Here is a 14,864-nt window from a genome sequence, read left to right as displayed (position 1 = left end):
CAGCACAGTGATTGAGAGAGGGGGTTGAGCTGCCAGTCAGATTACATTAGAGGCCGTAACGAGGACACAACGGGTATTTTCCCGCGGGACACGAAGAGCTGTCTCCTGGTGTGTTTTATTCATAATGAGTAATATTGCACAATGACCAAGAAAGACGGATGATTGAAATATAATAAAATGTCTCTGAGGATCATGTCCATCCCGAATAAGTGAAAGATTGTGTTTTTTTGGTTAATTCAATTTGTGCTCTTTCATGAATGTTAATTGGATGTCAGTCACACTGGATGTGCTCATGAAGTGAACAGATGCTAACCAGCCAACCCAGTCTCACGGCATTTCGTGTTATAGTCACGAAATTAATTTAATCTATTGATTCGTGTTCACCAACACGATTTTTCGCATTTTTTTTGTGTCACACAGAACGATTTTAAATGCAATGTATTTCTATTGGTAGTATGTTTCGTGCCTGCACCACGTCTTTTTGTCCGGTCGGGTCTTGGAATACCAGAAGCTGTGTGGTTCATAAACACATTTTCTTACTCAATATCTTACCCTAAGCCTAACCCTATCCCTTTTATTTTAAATTGTATAATGTCTGACTTTTTTTGCGGTCTGTGAGGAAAAGAAATGGCTCAGAGCCTCAGAATACTGACATCTGTATTTTTTTAAATCTTTTTTTCCTTCTAATTTGTTATTATTTACATTGCTTTGAAAATCGTTCTGTGGGACACGAAAAAAATGGCAAAATCGTGTTGGTGAACACGAATCAATAGATTAATTTCGTGACTATAACACGAAATGCCGTGAGACTGTTGAACCAGCGGCCCACAGCGCTGCACATGTTCCTCCTTTAACACGTTTAGACTCAAAACCAAACATCATCCAGCAAATAGATGGATAATGAGACAATAGATGTTTTGCATCCATTCCCAGACAGTTTGAACCTTTCTATGCGGTGCGTGGTCGAGGATCTCTTTATTTTGACCTTAAAGTGGACCTATCATGCTATATTTGAATAATATAGTGTAGGACCATACCTATATAAGGCATATATATATTTTTTTTTAAATGTGTGTGTGGAAATCTCAGTTCAACCCATATCGACCCTAAATATAGTGTATGTTAAGAACGAGAAAGGTTTTAACATATATGTAGTTTTTTGTAAACATATGACAAATATGTGAGGGTGATGAAGTCAGAGCATCGTCCTATGAGCCGGGGCCCAATTTAACCCCTGTGTGTATCTGATACCTGAACATATTAGAAGAAGACAAAAGCGAGGATGCCGGGCCGGGTTGCTGGTCAGACTAAGAAAACGTGAGAATCGGCCCCCTCTTCCGAGTATTCTTCTGGCTAATGTTCAATCCATTGAAAATAAGCTAGATGAACTCAGAAGCCGGATTGCTTTTCAACGGGACATTAAGAACTGTAACGTGTTAATTCTCACTGAGACTTGGCTCAACCCCGCTATCCCGGACTCCGCTATTGTCCCTGACGGATTCTCTATTTTTCGTCAGGACCGGACTGCAAACTCGAGGAAAAGTAAGGGAGGCGGTGTGTGTGTAATGACTAACAACAACTGGTGCTCAGGTGTGAAGATTATTTCATCGGACTGTTCCGCACAGCTAGAGCACCTCATGATCTCATGTCGGGCCTTCCATCTGCCGAGGGAATTCACATCTGTTGTGATAACAGCAGTGTATATCCCGCCGCAGCCACTCGCCGACAACAACACGGCACTCGATCAGCTGTTTGGGTTTATTGATAAAACCGAGACTTCACGGCCAGATGCGGCGTTCGTTGTGGCCGGAGATTTCAACACCGCCAACATGAAGAAGGTTTTGCCAAAATATTACCAACACATCAACTTCCCGACGCGCGGGGGAAACATACTGGACCATGTTTATTCCCCTTTCCGGAATGGATATAAGGCTCTCCCTCGCCCTCCCTTCGGCAAATCAGACCATATCTCACTACTGTTGTTGCCTGCTTACAAGCAGAAACTTAAAAGGGACAGACCGATAACAAGGACAGTACAGCGATGGAGCGAGGAGTCAGATTCAGCACTGCAGGATTGCTTTGCATCTACGGATTGGAGTGTGTTTGAGGACAATAACATCAACACACACACGGACACTGTCATCTGCTACATTGGGAAATGCATCGATGACGTGGTACCGAAGGTTTCTGTACGGACATTCCCAAATCAAAAGCCCTGGGTAAACGGTGAGGTGCGCGGCAAACTGAAAGCGCGCACTCTCGCGCACACAGCGGGAGATTTGGAGGAGTACAGGAAGTCTAGGTATGATCTCCGGAGAGCAATAAAAAATGCAAAGAGACAGTACAAAGAGAAGGTGGAATCTGACTTCAAAGGCTGTAACACTAGGAATATGTGGGCGGGACTAAGGACAATGACTGACTACAAAGGAGCAGCGGGGGGTGCTGCGGGAGTGTCTGCGTGCGCATCTCTCCCAGATGAGCTAAACAGTTTTTTTGCACGCTTTGAGAGCAGCCAGGCTGTGGAGGTACAGAGGGACCAGGAGCTACACTGCCCTTTTGTTTTAAATAGGGCAGATGTGTGTAAATCCTTTAAAAGGGTTAACCCACACAAGGCTCCTGGACCTGATGGCATCCCTGGCCGTGTTCTCAGGGTGTGTGCAGTTCAGCTGGCAGAGGTGTTCACAGACATCTTCAACAGGTCCCTGCTGCAGTCTGTAGTCCCCACATGTCTTAAACACTCCACCATCATTCCTGTCCCAAAAAAGACAATCATCACCTGCCCCAACGACTACCGCCCAGTAGCACTCACCTCCATCATAATGAAGTGCTTTGAGCGGTTAGTCAAATTATTCATCACCTCCTCCCTCCCTGAATCTCTGGACCCCCTGCAGTTTGCCTACAGAGCAAACAGGTCCACAGACGACGCCATAGCCCTCACCCTCCACACTGCCCTCTCACACCTGGACCCGAAGAACAGGAACACATATGTGAGAATGCTGTTCATTGACTACAGTTCAGCATTCAACACCATTGTGCCCTCCAAGCTGGCCATCAAGCTCAGAGACCTCGGGCTCAACAGCGCCCTCTGCGACTGGATCCTGAACTTCCTGACGGGCAGACCCCAGGCAGTGCGGGTGGGAAACATCACATCCTCCACCCTGATTCTTAACACCGGTGCCCCTCAAGGCTGCGTGCTCAGCCCTCTCCTCTACTCCCTGTTCACCCACGACTGCGTGGCCACACACAGCTCCAACACCATCGTGAAGTTTGCTGATGACACGACCGTCATCGGCCAGATCACAGACGATGACGAGACGGCATACAGAGAGGAGGTCGAAAACCTGACATCTTGGTGCCAGGAGAACAACCTCCATCTCAACATCAGCAAAACAAAGGAGCTGATTGTGGATTACAGGAAGCAGCAGGGAGAGGGACACGCCCCCATCGCCATCAATGGGACTACGGTGGAGAGAGTCAAAAGCTTCAGGTTCCTTGGGGTCCACATCACTGAGGACCTGACATGGTCTCTTCACACCACCACCATCACCAAGAAAGCTCGACAGCGGCTCTTCTTCCTCCGCAGGCTGAGGAGGTTCAAAATGGATTCCAGGATACTCTGCAACTTCTACAGGTGCACGATAGAGAGTATCCTCACTGGCAGCATGACGGCCTGGTACGGCAGCTGCACCGACCTCGATCGTAAGGCTTTACAGAGGGTGGTGAAAACTGCACAGCACATCACCAGGACGGAGCTGCCATCCATGGAGGACCTTTACTCCCAGCGGCTCAGGAAGAAATCACTACGGATTATCAAAGACCCCCATCACCCCAGCCACAAACTGTTCTTTCTGTTGCCGTCTGGCAGACGTTACCGCAGCATCCGGGCAAGGACAAGAAGATTCGGAGACAGTTTCTTCCCGCGGGCAGTGAGACTGTTAAACAATTGAACTGTTGAAACAACATCAAACATTCAACTGCTACTCAGTAGTATGTATCTAATACCTAATATATATATATCATTCCAATAACTTGTATATAGACTCATACTGCACTATTCCACATCATAACTTTATTTCATTTTTATAACTATTACTATTTTTGTATTGCTCTTGCTCTTATTGTTATTATGTTATGTTATTATGTTGCATTGTTGGAGAAGCCTGTGACATAAGATTTTCAACTGCATAATTACTCTGTAGCTATGTCAGATTGACAATAAAGAACCTTGAACCTATTACTAACATAAAACAAAGTACTGAATTAATCAAAGGAACGCTTTAAATATTCACTATTTTAAGATGTTTATGTCTATTTTACATTAACTTGACATTGCCTTCTCAGAACCTGCCATTCCAAACAACATGATATTTGTGATTGGCAGATGACCTTTAATGAATATATAATGAGCTCCACGGAGGAAGAAGGATGGTGATAAAAGCAGCATCACAGCTTCATGTTCACTGAGATGCTGTCTGTCTGTACATGCTTCATCATATCTACATTAATGTTGTATTAATGTTTCACCAGCTGGATTCAGGTCAGTTTCTCATCATGTTCACTGAGATGCTGTCTGTCTGTACATGCTTCATCATATCTACATTAATGTTGTATTAATGTTTCACCAGCTGGATTCAGGTCAGTTTCTCCTCATGTTCACTGAGATGCTGTCTGTCTGTACATGCTTCATCATATCTACATTAATGTTGTATTAATATGTTAACAGGTGGATTCAGGTCTGTTTCTCCTCATGTTTCGTGTTCCTTGTGATGATTGTCTGCTGGTTTATGACTCATTTCACATATATGTCATATGTATAACCACTCTTTAAATCATTGTTATATGCTCATGCTTTTGTTTCACCAGCTGGAGGTCAGTTTCTCCTCACGTTTCGTGTTCACATACAGTCCATGGTTCACTGTGTTGATGCATAATGTTATATGTATTAATATTTTTAACAGGTGGATTCAGGTGTTCTCCGCCTGCTTCGTGTTCACTGTAATAATCTTTCTGCCTTTTCCTGATTCATTATGAAACAAAATATGTACTTTATATTAATGCTGTGTATATTAATGTTATATAAATTGAAGTTAATGTTTAAACAGGTGGATTCAGGTCAGTTTCTCCTCACGTTTCGTGTTCCTTGTGCTAACGTTAGTTTAATATCTCACTTATAAATGTTATTTTGAAGTCATATGTATAAATGTTTCTTACATTATTGTTATATATTCACGTTAATGTTTTAACAGGTGGATTCAGGTCAGTTTCTCCTCACGTTTACTGAGATTATTTTTCTCTGTTTTCATGATTAATCATATATTAACATTCTTTAAATGAATGTTATAAATATGAATGTTGTGTGTATATATTAACATAATTGTTTTAACAGGTGGATTCAGGTCAGTTTCTCTTCGTGCTTCGTGTTCCTTGTGATGATTGTTCTGCTGGTTTATGACTAATTTCACATATATTAATGTCATGTTTCTCATTTTTCGTGTTCATTGTGATGATGCTTTTGCCTGTTTCTGATTCATGATAGATATTTATCATTGACTTATACATTAATGTTCAAGCAGATATTTTAGTATCTGATTAATTAACTGTAAATTCATATTCTATGAATACACGTTTTAAATATGAATGTTAAATAAATGTGTTTCCTTATTACTACTGTATATGTCAATGTGATATAAACTAATTTTATATCCTTTATTTAAATGTTTTTATAAATAATGTTAACAGGTTGGTTAGCTCTGTTGTTGTTACTGTTGTTGTTGTTGACCTGAGGTCACAGCGTGTTGTTTGTTGGGGTCTCCTCATGACGTCAGCAGGGTTTAACGTGACCTCGTCCCTGACGCTGGTCGGTTTCTCCTCGCTGTCTGGCCACAGCTCGCTCTTATTCTTCGTGTTTTTGTTGCTGTACCTCTTCGTGTTGTTCAGTGACTCTCTGGTGATTTATATCATCTGTTCGCAGCGAGCTCTTCACCGGCCCATGTTTGCCTTCGTGGCATCACTTCTGTTGAACTCTCTCACAGCCAGCACACTGACTTATCCTAAAATTCTGTCAGATCTGTTGCTGTCCGGCGCCGGCTTGGTGCAGGTGTCCCGGACTTTGTGTCTGTGCCAGGGTTTCTTTGTTACCATACTTGGTGGATCTAGCTTCATGCTATTGTCGGCCATGGCCTTTGACCGCTACCTGTCCATCTGCTACCCCATGCACTACGCTGTGCTGGTAACTCCTGCCAAGGTGGTGCTGATGCTGCTTTTCTGCTGGATGCTGCCTGTTATTTTAGGGGTAGTCTCAACGCTGCTGGCTAGCCGCTTACCGCTCTGCAGGGCGCAGCTCAAAGTGGCCTACTGCGACATCTTCAGCATTGTGAGCCTGAGCTGCGGTGGTGCTGAAGCGCAGCTGAGTGGAATGTACAATCTGCTGATCACAGCAGTTATCATATTCCTGCCTGCCGCCTTCTTGATCTTCTCCTACGCTAGGATCCTCTTCATCTGTCTGCGGCGCTCACGTAGCTTCAGCAGCAAAGCTCTACAAACCTGTCTTCCTCACCTGCTCGTCTTCTTTAACTATTCCATCAGCGTCTACTTAGATCTGATGCTTCGCCGCCTGCAGAGCAACAGAGAATCTGACACCACCCTCATCACCTCTATTGTGACCCTGATAATACCCACTGTGCTGGACCCGGTGGTGTACGGACTGAAGTTAAAGGAGGTGTTCACGCATGTGAAGAGGCTGCTGAGCTGCCGCAGAGACAGCTGATCCCAACACTGTTTGATTGCACCACACAAAGATCCATGCAGCCAGAAGCATTTGTTGCACATCAGGAGAAACAGTGCGGCCCATATTCAGTTGATCACCACAAACATAACTGAGAGCGGGAAACATTTTCTAGGCCTCCTTCTCGGCTCCACGTCACCATGGGCCATCCCCAAGAGGGTCCCGTCTCCGTCCTCCCCTAGAGGGTCCTGTCAACTTCTATATCTAATAAAATATGAATAGGTGACATAAAAGAAAAGTACCAAAATGTATGAACAAATACAAAAACTAGAAATTAAAAAGTATAAATACGTAAACAAAATAAGAAGAATACCGTCAATACCGTTCCGGTGCATAATATGTTTAAGGTACTAGAAGATTGTTTACTTATGTTATACGTATATTTGAGGTTTGCATTTCTAAGGAAAAGGTTCCCAGATTTCTTCAAACACATTTAGTCTGTTCCTCAAATATTTTTACAGACAGCGATATTCCCCATCAGGGGTATCAAAGTCAAAGTCAGCTTTATTGTCAATAATTCTACATGTTGTACATCCAGAAATATCGAAATATCGTTTCCCGCAGTCCTACAGTGTGACATATATACATCAAACAAAAAACAAAAAGGGCCTAGATAAACATGGTATACATTAAACAAAACAAAGGGCCTAGATAACCGGGGTATACAGTTTAAAAATGTTAATAATATAATTTAAGTGTTCAAAGTACAGTTTCAGTGCAGTAGCAGCGGAGATGGGCAGAAAAGTGAGTTAGGGGGTTAGAGTCCAGGACCATTTGGGAGAGAAAGGTCGGAGGCCGGGTGGAGAGTTCAGGGGAGAGATGTCAGAGAGGGGGAGAGAGGGAGGGAGGAGAGAGAGTTCAGCATCCTGACCGCCTGGTGGAGGAAGCTGTTGCCCAGCCTGGAGGTGCGTGAGCTGAGGCTGAAGAGGCTGTTGGAGGGGTGGGTGGAGTCACCCTCAATGCTGAGTGCTTTGCGGTTGAGGCGGGTGTATATGTCCTGTAGTGAGGGGAGTGAGGCACCGATGATCCTCTGGGCAGAGTTCACTATGCGCTGCAGGCTCTTGCGGTCGGCGGCGGTGCAGCTTCCGAACCACAGCGTGATACAGCTGCTGAGGATGCTCTCGGTGGCGCCTCGGTAGAAGGACAGCATGATGGGGGGTGATGCTCCGGCTCGCTTGAGCTTCCGGATGAAGTACAGGCGCTGCTGGGCTTTCCTCGCTAGAGCGGTGGTGTTGTTTTTCCAGGTGAGGTCCTCAGTGATGGTCACACCAAGGAATTTGGTGCTGGTCACCTGCGTCACAGCAGCGCCGTTGATGGTCAGGGGGAGAGGGGGTCGACGGTGGGTTCTCCTGAAGTCAACAACTATCTCCTTTGTTTTCTCCAAGTTGAGGAAGAGGTTGTTGTTTTGGCACCACAGGGCCAGCTGGTTCACTTCCTTCCTGTAGTTAGTCTCATCGTTGTTGCTGATGAGACCCACCACAGTAGTGTCGTCTGCAAACTTTCCGTATTCCAGCGTGTGAGGTGGTCTACTACGGGCCGTGGTGGTTGTACAGTCTGACCGCTGCAGGAAGGAAGGAGCTGTGGTATCTCTCCGTGAAACACCGTGGTGCAGCAGCCTCACTGAAGGAGCTGTGGTATCTCTCCGTGAAACACCGTGGTGCAGCAGCCTCACTGAAGGAGCTGTGGTATCTCTCCGTGAAACACCGTGGTGCAGCAGCCTCACTGAAGGAGCTGTGGTATCTCTCTGTGAAACACCGTGGTGCAGCAGCCTCACTGAAGGAGCTGTGGTATCTCTCTGTGAAACACCGTGGTGCAGCAGCCTCACTGAAGGAGCTGTGGTATTTCTCCGTGAAACACTGTGGTGCAGCAGCCTCACTGAAGGAGCTGTGGTATCTCTCTGTGAAACACCGTGGTGCAGCAGCCTCACTGAAGGAGCTGTGGTATTTCTCCGTGAAACACCGTGGTGCAGCAGCCTCACTGAAGGAGCTGTGGTATTTCTCTGTGAAACACTGTGGTGCAGCAGCCTCACTGAAGGACCTGTGGTGTCTCTCTGTGCAGACAGGGTGTCCAGCAGGGAGGACAGCTCAGCCATGTGATAGTTCTTCTGGTTTAGCACTAGCAGCTTTGTAAATAGTGAGTTGTATTAGAGATCATTCACAGCTACACTGAGGTGATCGGATGGTTTTATAGCATCCTCTGTTAGTGACTGCAGGGTGACATATGACTATAAAATCTCATATTAGAAAGTGCCGCTGCATTAATTGTTTCTTTATCAAATTCAGATACAAAAAAAACATCACATTTCTTTGTTTGAGTTTATATCTCACTGTAACTAAAGTGCAAAGTCATCTTCATGGAGCTAATGTACTATCTCTCCTCATATAAATGTAAAAAATGCTCCAAACTTACTGAAACTCTCTCTAAAACATGTCCAACTAAAACCACCAGACTCAGGGACAGTTTCATCCCACAGGCCATAAGACTATTAAACGCCTGAACTTTTGAAACAACATCCATAACATTAATCTGGCTGCAATTTAGAAATTATTTATCTAATATATCATATTCCAATCACTTGTATCTAGACTCTTATTGCACTATTTCACTTTTTTACTTTTTGTATTTACTTGCAAAATTGTTTCTGTGTTATTGTGTTGCTCTGTTGGAGGAGCCTGTGACCTCAGATTTTCATCATAACTACACTGTAGCTATGTACGCATGACTAATAAAAGCCTTGCACCTTGAACATAGCACCATGCCTACACACGGTAACATCACGTCCTGACCTGTAGAGAGACAGTAAAGTGGAGCCAGGATTAAGTTAACCCGCCTAACAAAGGAACCACATGTAAAGAGTACATAAACAATAAATGTCTTTTATACAACATTTAAATGTTTCCAGAATTTTTTATATTGTGTGTTATTGTCTTTTCTACTGTAGAAATGTTCATATATCTCTCTAATTGTACCATGTTTGGGGTGTACCACATCTGTAGAGTCTTGTGGTGTAGATGCTCTGCTATGAGGAGCTACGAAAAGAACCATACCATATGAACCCGTCGGACTGCAGAGTAAAGCTCATGAGGAAACATTATAATAAGTCTCACTGCTAGAAGACAAAGGTCCACTGTGCTGACACTTAGAAAAGCAAGTCAACCTGCCATTGTGCTGGTTAGCTAAAAGCCTATGTTCACTGGCTAGCTTATGTTAGCTAAATTGCCAACGTAAGCTAGCCAGTGAACATTAGCTAACTTCATCTAGCTAACGTTCACTAGCTAACTTATGTTAGCTAAATCGCTAACGTAAACTAGCTATTGAACGTTTGATAGGGAACATTAGCTAAATCGCTAACGTAAGCTAGTTAACATTCCCTAGCTAACGTTCAATAGCTAGCTTACGTTAGCGATTTAGCTAACATAAGTTAGCTAGTGAACGTTAGCTAGATGAAGTTAGCTAATGTTCACTGGCTAGCTTACGTTAGCTATATAGCTAATGTTCCCTATCAAACGTTCAATGGCTAGCTTACGTTAGCTTTCTAAAAACACGAACATTTTGGAGGACCGCCTCAGTCCAGCTGTATTCGCCTCTAAGAGCTGGATAAGCCATCCAATGTGAAGTTGGAGCTAAACTGGTTGGATTCTGACAGCGAGAACAGAGCAAGGGGACATTTTCCATGATTAAGTTTGGCCCCTGACTGAGGAGATTCTGTCCATATTAAAGAATGGCTTTTATGTTATTTAGTGCATTAGAAATGTGATTCACGTCTCCAGATAATCCATTAAAAATACTTTAACTTGTAATACTTGGGTTAACAGAACAAAAACTGCCATTAAAGATAGGATTCTAACATTATTCAAGTGTATACTGTATTTGTGCTCTGACACGTGACACAGTAAAGTTGATGTATAATGAGCTCCACGGAGGAAGAAGGATGGTGATAAAAGCAGCATCACAGCTTCATGTTCACTGAGATGCTGTCTGTCTGTACATGCTTCATCATATCTACATTAATGTTGTATTAATGTTTCACCAGCTGGATTCAGGTCAGTTTCTCCTCATGTTCACTGAGATGCTGTCTGTCTGTACATGCTTCATCATATCTACATTAATGTTGTATTAATGTTTCACCAGCTGGATTCAGGTCAGTTTCTCCTCATGTTCACTGAGATGCTGTCTCTGTCTGTACATGCTTCATCATATCTACATTAATGTTATACTAATGTTTCACCAGCTGGATTCAGGTCAGTATCTCCTCATGTTTCGTGTTCACATACAGTCCATGGTTCTCTGTGGTCATGTTTCTGTTCAGTGGTATATATGTTAATATGTTAACAGGTGGATTCAGGTCTGTTTCTCCTCATGTTTCGTGTTCATTGTGATGATTGTCTGCTGGTTTATGACTCATTTCACAAATATTAGTGTTATCTTTTGCTGTCATATATATAAATGTTCTTATGTCATTGCTATATATTCATGCTTTTGTTTAAACAGGTGGAGTCAGGTCAGTTTCTCATGTTTCGTGTTCCTTGTGACACTGTTTCTGACTGTTATCATTATTTCACGAAATTAATGTGATATATAAATGTTCTTTATATTGTTGTTATATTGACATGACTGCTATCAGGTCATGTTTGGACAGCTGGATTCTGTTCTGTTTCTCATGTTTCGTATTCACATACAGTCTATTGTTAACGGTGAGGATGTTTCTGCCTAATGTTTCACCAGCTGGATTCAGGTCAGTATCTCTTCATGTTCACTGAGATGCTGTCTCTGTCTGTACATGCTTCATCATATCTACATTAATGTTATACTAATGTTTTACCAGCTGGATTCAGGTCTGTTTCTCCTCATGTTTCGTGTTCATTGTGATGATTGTCTGCTGGTTTATGACTCATTTCACATATATGTCATATGTATAACCACTCTTTAAATCATTGTTATTTGCTCATGCTTTTGTTTAACAGGTGGAGGTCAGTTTCTCCTCATGTTCACTGAGATTATCTTTCTCTGTTTTCATGATTAATCATATATTAACATTCTTTAAATGAATGTTATAAATATTAATGTTGTGTGTATATATTAACATAATTGTTTAAACAGGTGGATTCAGGTCGGTTTCTCATGTTTCTCATGTTTCGTGTTCACATACATTCAATGGTTCACTGTGTTGATGCTGATGATGCTTTTGCCTGTTTCTGATTCATGATAGATATTTATCATTGACTTATACATTAATGTTGAAGCAGATATTTTAGTATCTGATTAATTAACTGTAAATTCATATTCTATGAATACACGTTTTAAATATGAATGTTAAATAAATGTGTGTTCAAAATGTCTCCTTATTCCTACTGTATATGTCAATGTGATATAAACTAATGTTATATCCTTTATTTAAATGTTTTTATAAATAATGTTAACAGGTTGGTTAGCTCTGTTGTTGTTGTTGACCTGAGGTCACAGCGTGTTGTTTGTTGGGGTCTCCTCATGACGTCAGCAGGGTTTAACGTGACCTCGTCCCTGACGCTGGTCGGTTTCTCCTCGCTGTCTGGCCACAGCTCGCTCTTATTCTTCGTGTTTTTGTTGCTGTACCTCTTCGTGTTGTTCAGTGACTCTCTGGTGATTTATATCATCTGTTCGCAGCGAGCTCTTCACCGGCCCATGTTTGCCTTCGTGGCATCATTTCTGCTGAACTCTCTCACAGCCAGCACACTGATTTATCCTAAAGTTCTGTCAGATCTGTTGCTGTCCGGCGCCGGCTTGGTGCAGGTGTCCCGGACTTTGTGTCTGTGCCAGGGTTTCTTTGTTTCCACTCTTGGTGGAGCTAGCTTCATGCTATTGTCGGCCATGGCCTTTGACCGCTACCTGTCCATCTGCCACCCGATGCACTACGCTGTGCTGGTCACTCCTGCCAAGGTGGTGCTGATGCTGCTTTTCTGCTGGATGCTGCCTGCTATTTTAGGGGTAGTCACAACGCTGCTGGCTAGCCGCTTACCGCTCTGCAGGGCGCAGCTCGACAGGGCCTTCTGCGACATATACAGCCTTGTGAGCCTGAGCTGCGGTGGTGCTGCAGCGCAGCTGAGTCGACTATACAGTCTGCTGTTCACAGCAGCTATTGTCTTCCCGGCCGCCTTCTTGCTCTTCTCCTACGCTAGGATCCTCTTCATCTGTCTGCGGCGCTCACGTAGCTTCAGCAGCAAAGCTCTACAAACCTGTCTTCCTCACCTGCTCGTCTTCTTTAACTATACCATCAGCGTCTATTTAGATCTGATGCTTCGCCGCCTGCAGAGCAACAGAGAATCTGACTCCACCCTCATCACCTCCTTCCTGATTCTAGTACCCACTGTACTGAACCCCGTGGTGTACGGACTGAAGTTAAAGGAGGTGTTCACGCATGTGAAGAGGCTGCTGAGCTGCCGCAGAGACAGCTGATCCCAACACTGTTTGATTGCACCACACAAAGATCCATGCAGCCAGAAGCATTTGTTGCACATCAGGAGAAACAGTGCGGCCTATATTCAGTTGATCACCACAAACATAACTGAGAGCGGGAAACATTTTCTAGGCCTCCTTCTCGGCTCCACGCAGACCCGGCAGCAGACATACTCTCTGGGCGGGCATTTGATTTACCAGGGCGGGCCCACCCCGACTTACATTTCCCGGGAAATCTGAATTGTCAACGGGGGGAGGTTGGGGGGGGGCGCTCGTGAATTGTTGTTACGGAAAGAGAGGGGTTTTAGGTTGCCATAAGGTTGTTGACGGTCTTATTATACATCCATTGGTTGGTTTTGTGGCACATTTGTAACGCTGTGCCAACTTGGGCAAGCGCAGGCAAACTTGAGCGCACACATGGTGGAGAGGTGGAGCGATGGAGAGAAAGGGAGAGAGAGAGAGAGAGAGATTGAGCAAGGCAGAGAGCGTGTGCAGCGGTCTGCTTGTGCACAGAGCAGGAGTTTGTGAGAGAGCCGGCTTGAGAGTCAATTTCTCTTCAAAATATAATTGATTGCCAGCCTCCCTTGCTGGCTTGCTAGCTCGTTGGTAACGTAACTGATTTCTTCTGATGTGCCTGCATCTGGCGCTGAGTTGCCATATTCCTTTCGAGAACCACTTCCTGATATCCATTGTTGCAGATAAATATAAATGATAATCGCCAAACTAACCTAGCAAGAGTAAACTGACAGGCTGCTGTGCCGCATCTCACTCAAAAACCCACACACGACTCAACCCAGCGAAAAACCAGTCTCGCGCGCAGCCTTTCATTCAGAACTTCATTCAGAATTTCCTAGCAAAATAAAAAAATGATATTAAACTAATCTTTCAACATAGTTTAATACAAAAATAAATATTAGGACAAAGTTCTACAAATAACAACAATAAACATAATAATAAATGTTGTATTCAGCCCTGATATATATATGATATCAACGAGGCGGCCGCGGCAGTTAGCGGCCAGCTAGTAATTATGCTAATTTACACATGATCAATTGTGAGTTAAATCTTTATCTAAAAAGTAAAGCTGATGATGGATTACTGTGGTGGAGTTAAAATAACAATAGCCTATTTCTTTTTGAAATGTGATGGAGTAAAAGGATAGTAACTGTGATTATTCATGTTAAGTAGCCCACAAGTAACTAAAACGTATAATACTTGAAGGAAAGGTGTAAAAATATTTCCATAAATACCAATATCACACACTACAACACAGACTATAACACCCCTTGTTGTTAAATACCAACCATGTGCAATATATTTTTAATTACATTTTCGTAGAGCTTTGACTTTTTCAGCTGAATAAATATTATAACTCGAGATGGTTTTGTTCAGCATTGCCAGCTTCACTGTTGAGCTTTATGTTGTGCCCAGCCTTCTCCTGTCCTCTGAAATCAAAATGTGGATAAGCATAAAACAACACTAAAATAAACACTACAATACAACTTGTTATTTGTTTTTTGACAACAAAAGTTGTTCCTTTGTGTGTATAAATATACAACACAGGCTATATATATATATACATATATATATATATATACCTTATTTCGGAAAAATAATGTATTGAAGTCAATGGGGAGAGAAAACTTAT

At 43.1% G+C, this 14,864-nt stretch overlaps 2 protein-coding genes across 2 annotated transcripts; both read left to right on the top strand.

Moving 5' to 3' along the window:
- Positions 1 to 5,815: 5,815 nt before the first annotated feature.
- LOC117489189 (olfactory receptor 6N2-like) lies at positions 5,816 to 6,766 on the top strand. Its single transcript, XM_034138359.1, has one exon. The coding sequence runs from the start codon at positions 5,816 to 5,818 to the stop codon at positions 6,764 to 6,766; it is 951 nt and encodes a 316-aa protein (XP_033994250.1).
- Positions 6,767 to 12,271: 5,505 nt separating this feature from the next.
- Positions 12,272 to 13,216, top strand: LOC117489188 (olfactory receptor 6N2-like). The gene has a single exon (XM_034138358.1). The coding sequence runs from the start codon at positions 12,272 to 12,274 to the stop codon at positions 13,214 to 13,216; it is 945 nt and encodes a 314-aa protein (XP_033994249.1).
- Positions 13,217 to 14,864: the final 1,648 nt, after the last annotated feature.

Source organism: Trematomus bernacchii, unplaced genomic scaffold (assembly GCF_902827165.1).
Source record: "Trematomus bernacchii unplaced genomic scaffold, fTreBer1.1, whole genome shotgun sequence".
In the NCBI taxonomy this organism is placed as follows: domain Eukaryota; kingdom Metazoa; phylum Chordata; class Actinopteri; order Perciformes; family Nototheniidae; genus Trematomus; species Trematomus bernacchii.
This window is presented reverse-complemented; position numbering and strand designations above follow the sequence as displayed.

Coding starts and splice junctions, on each gene's coding strand:
- LOC117489189 (XM_034138359.1), top strand. CDS start 5,816: ATGACGTCAGCAGGGTTTAACGTGACCTCGTCCCTGACGCTGGTCGGT.
- LOC117489188 (XM_034138358.1), top strand. CDS start 12,272: ATGACGTCAGCAGGGTTTAACGTGACCTCGTCCCTGACGCTGGTCGGT.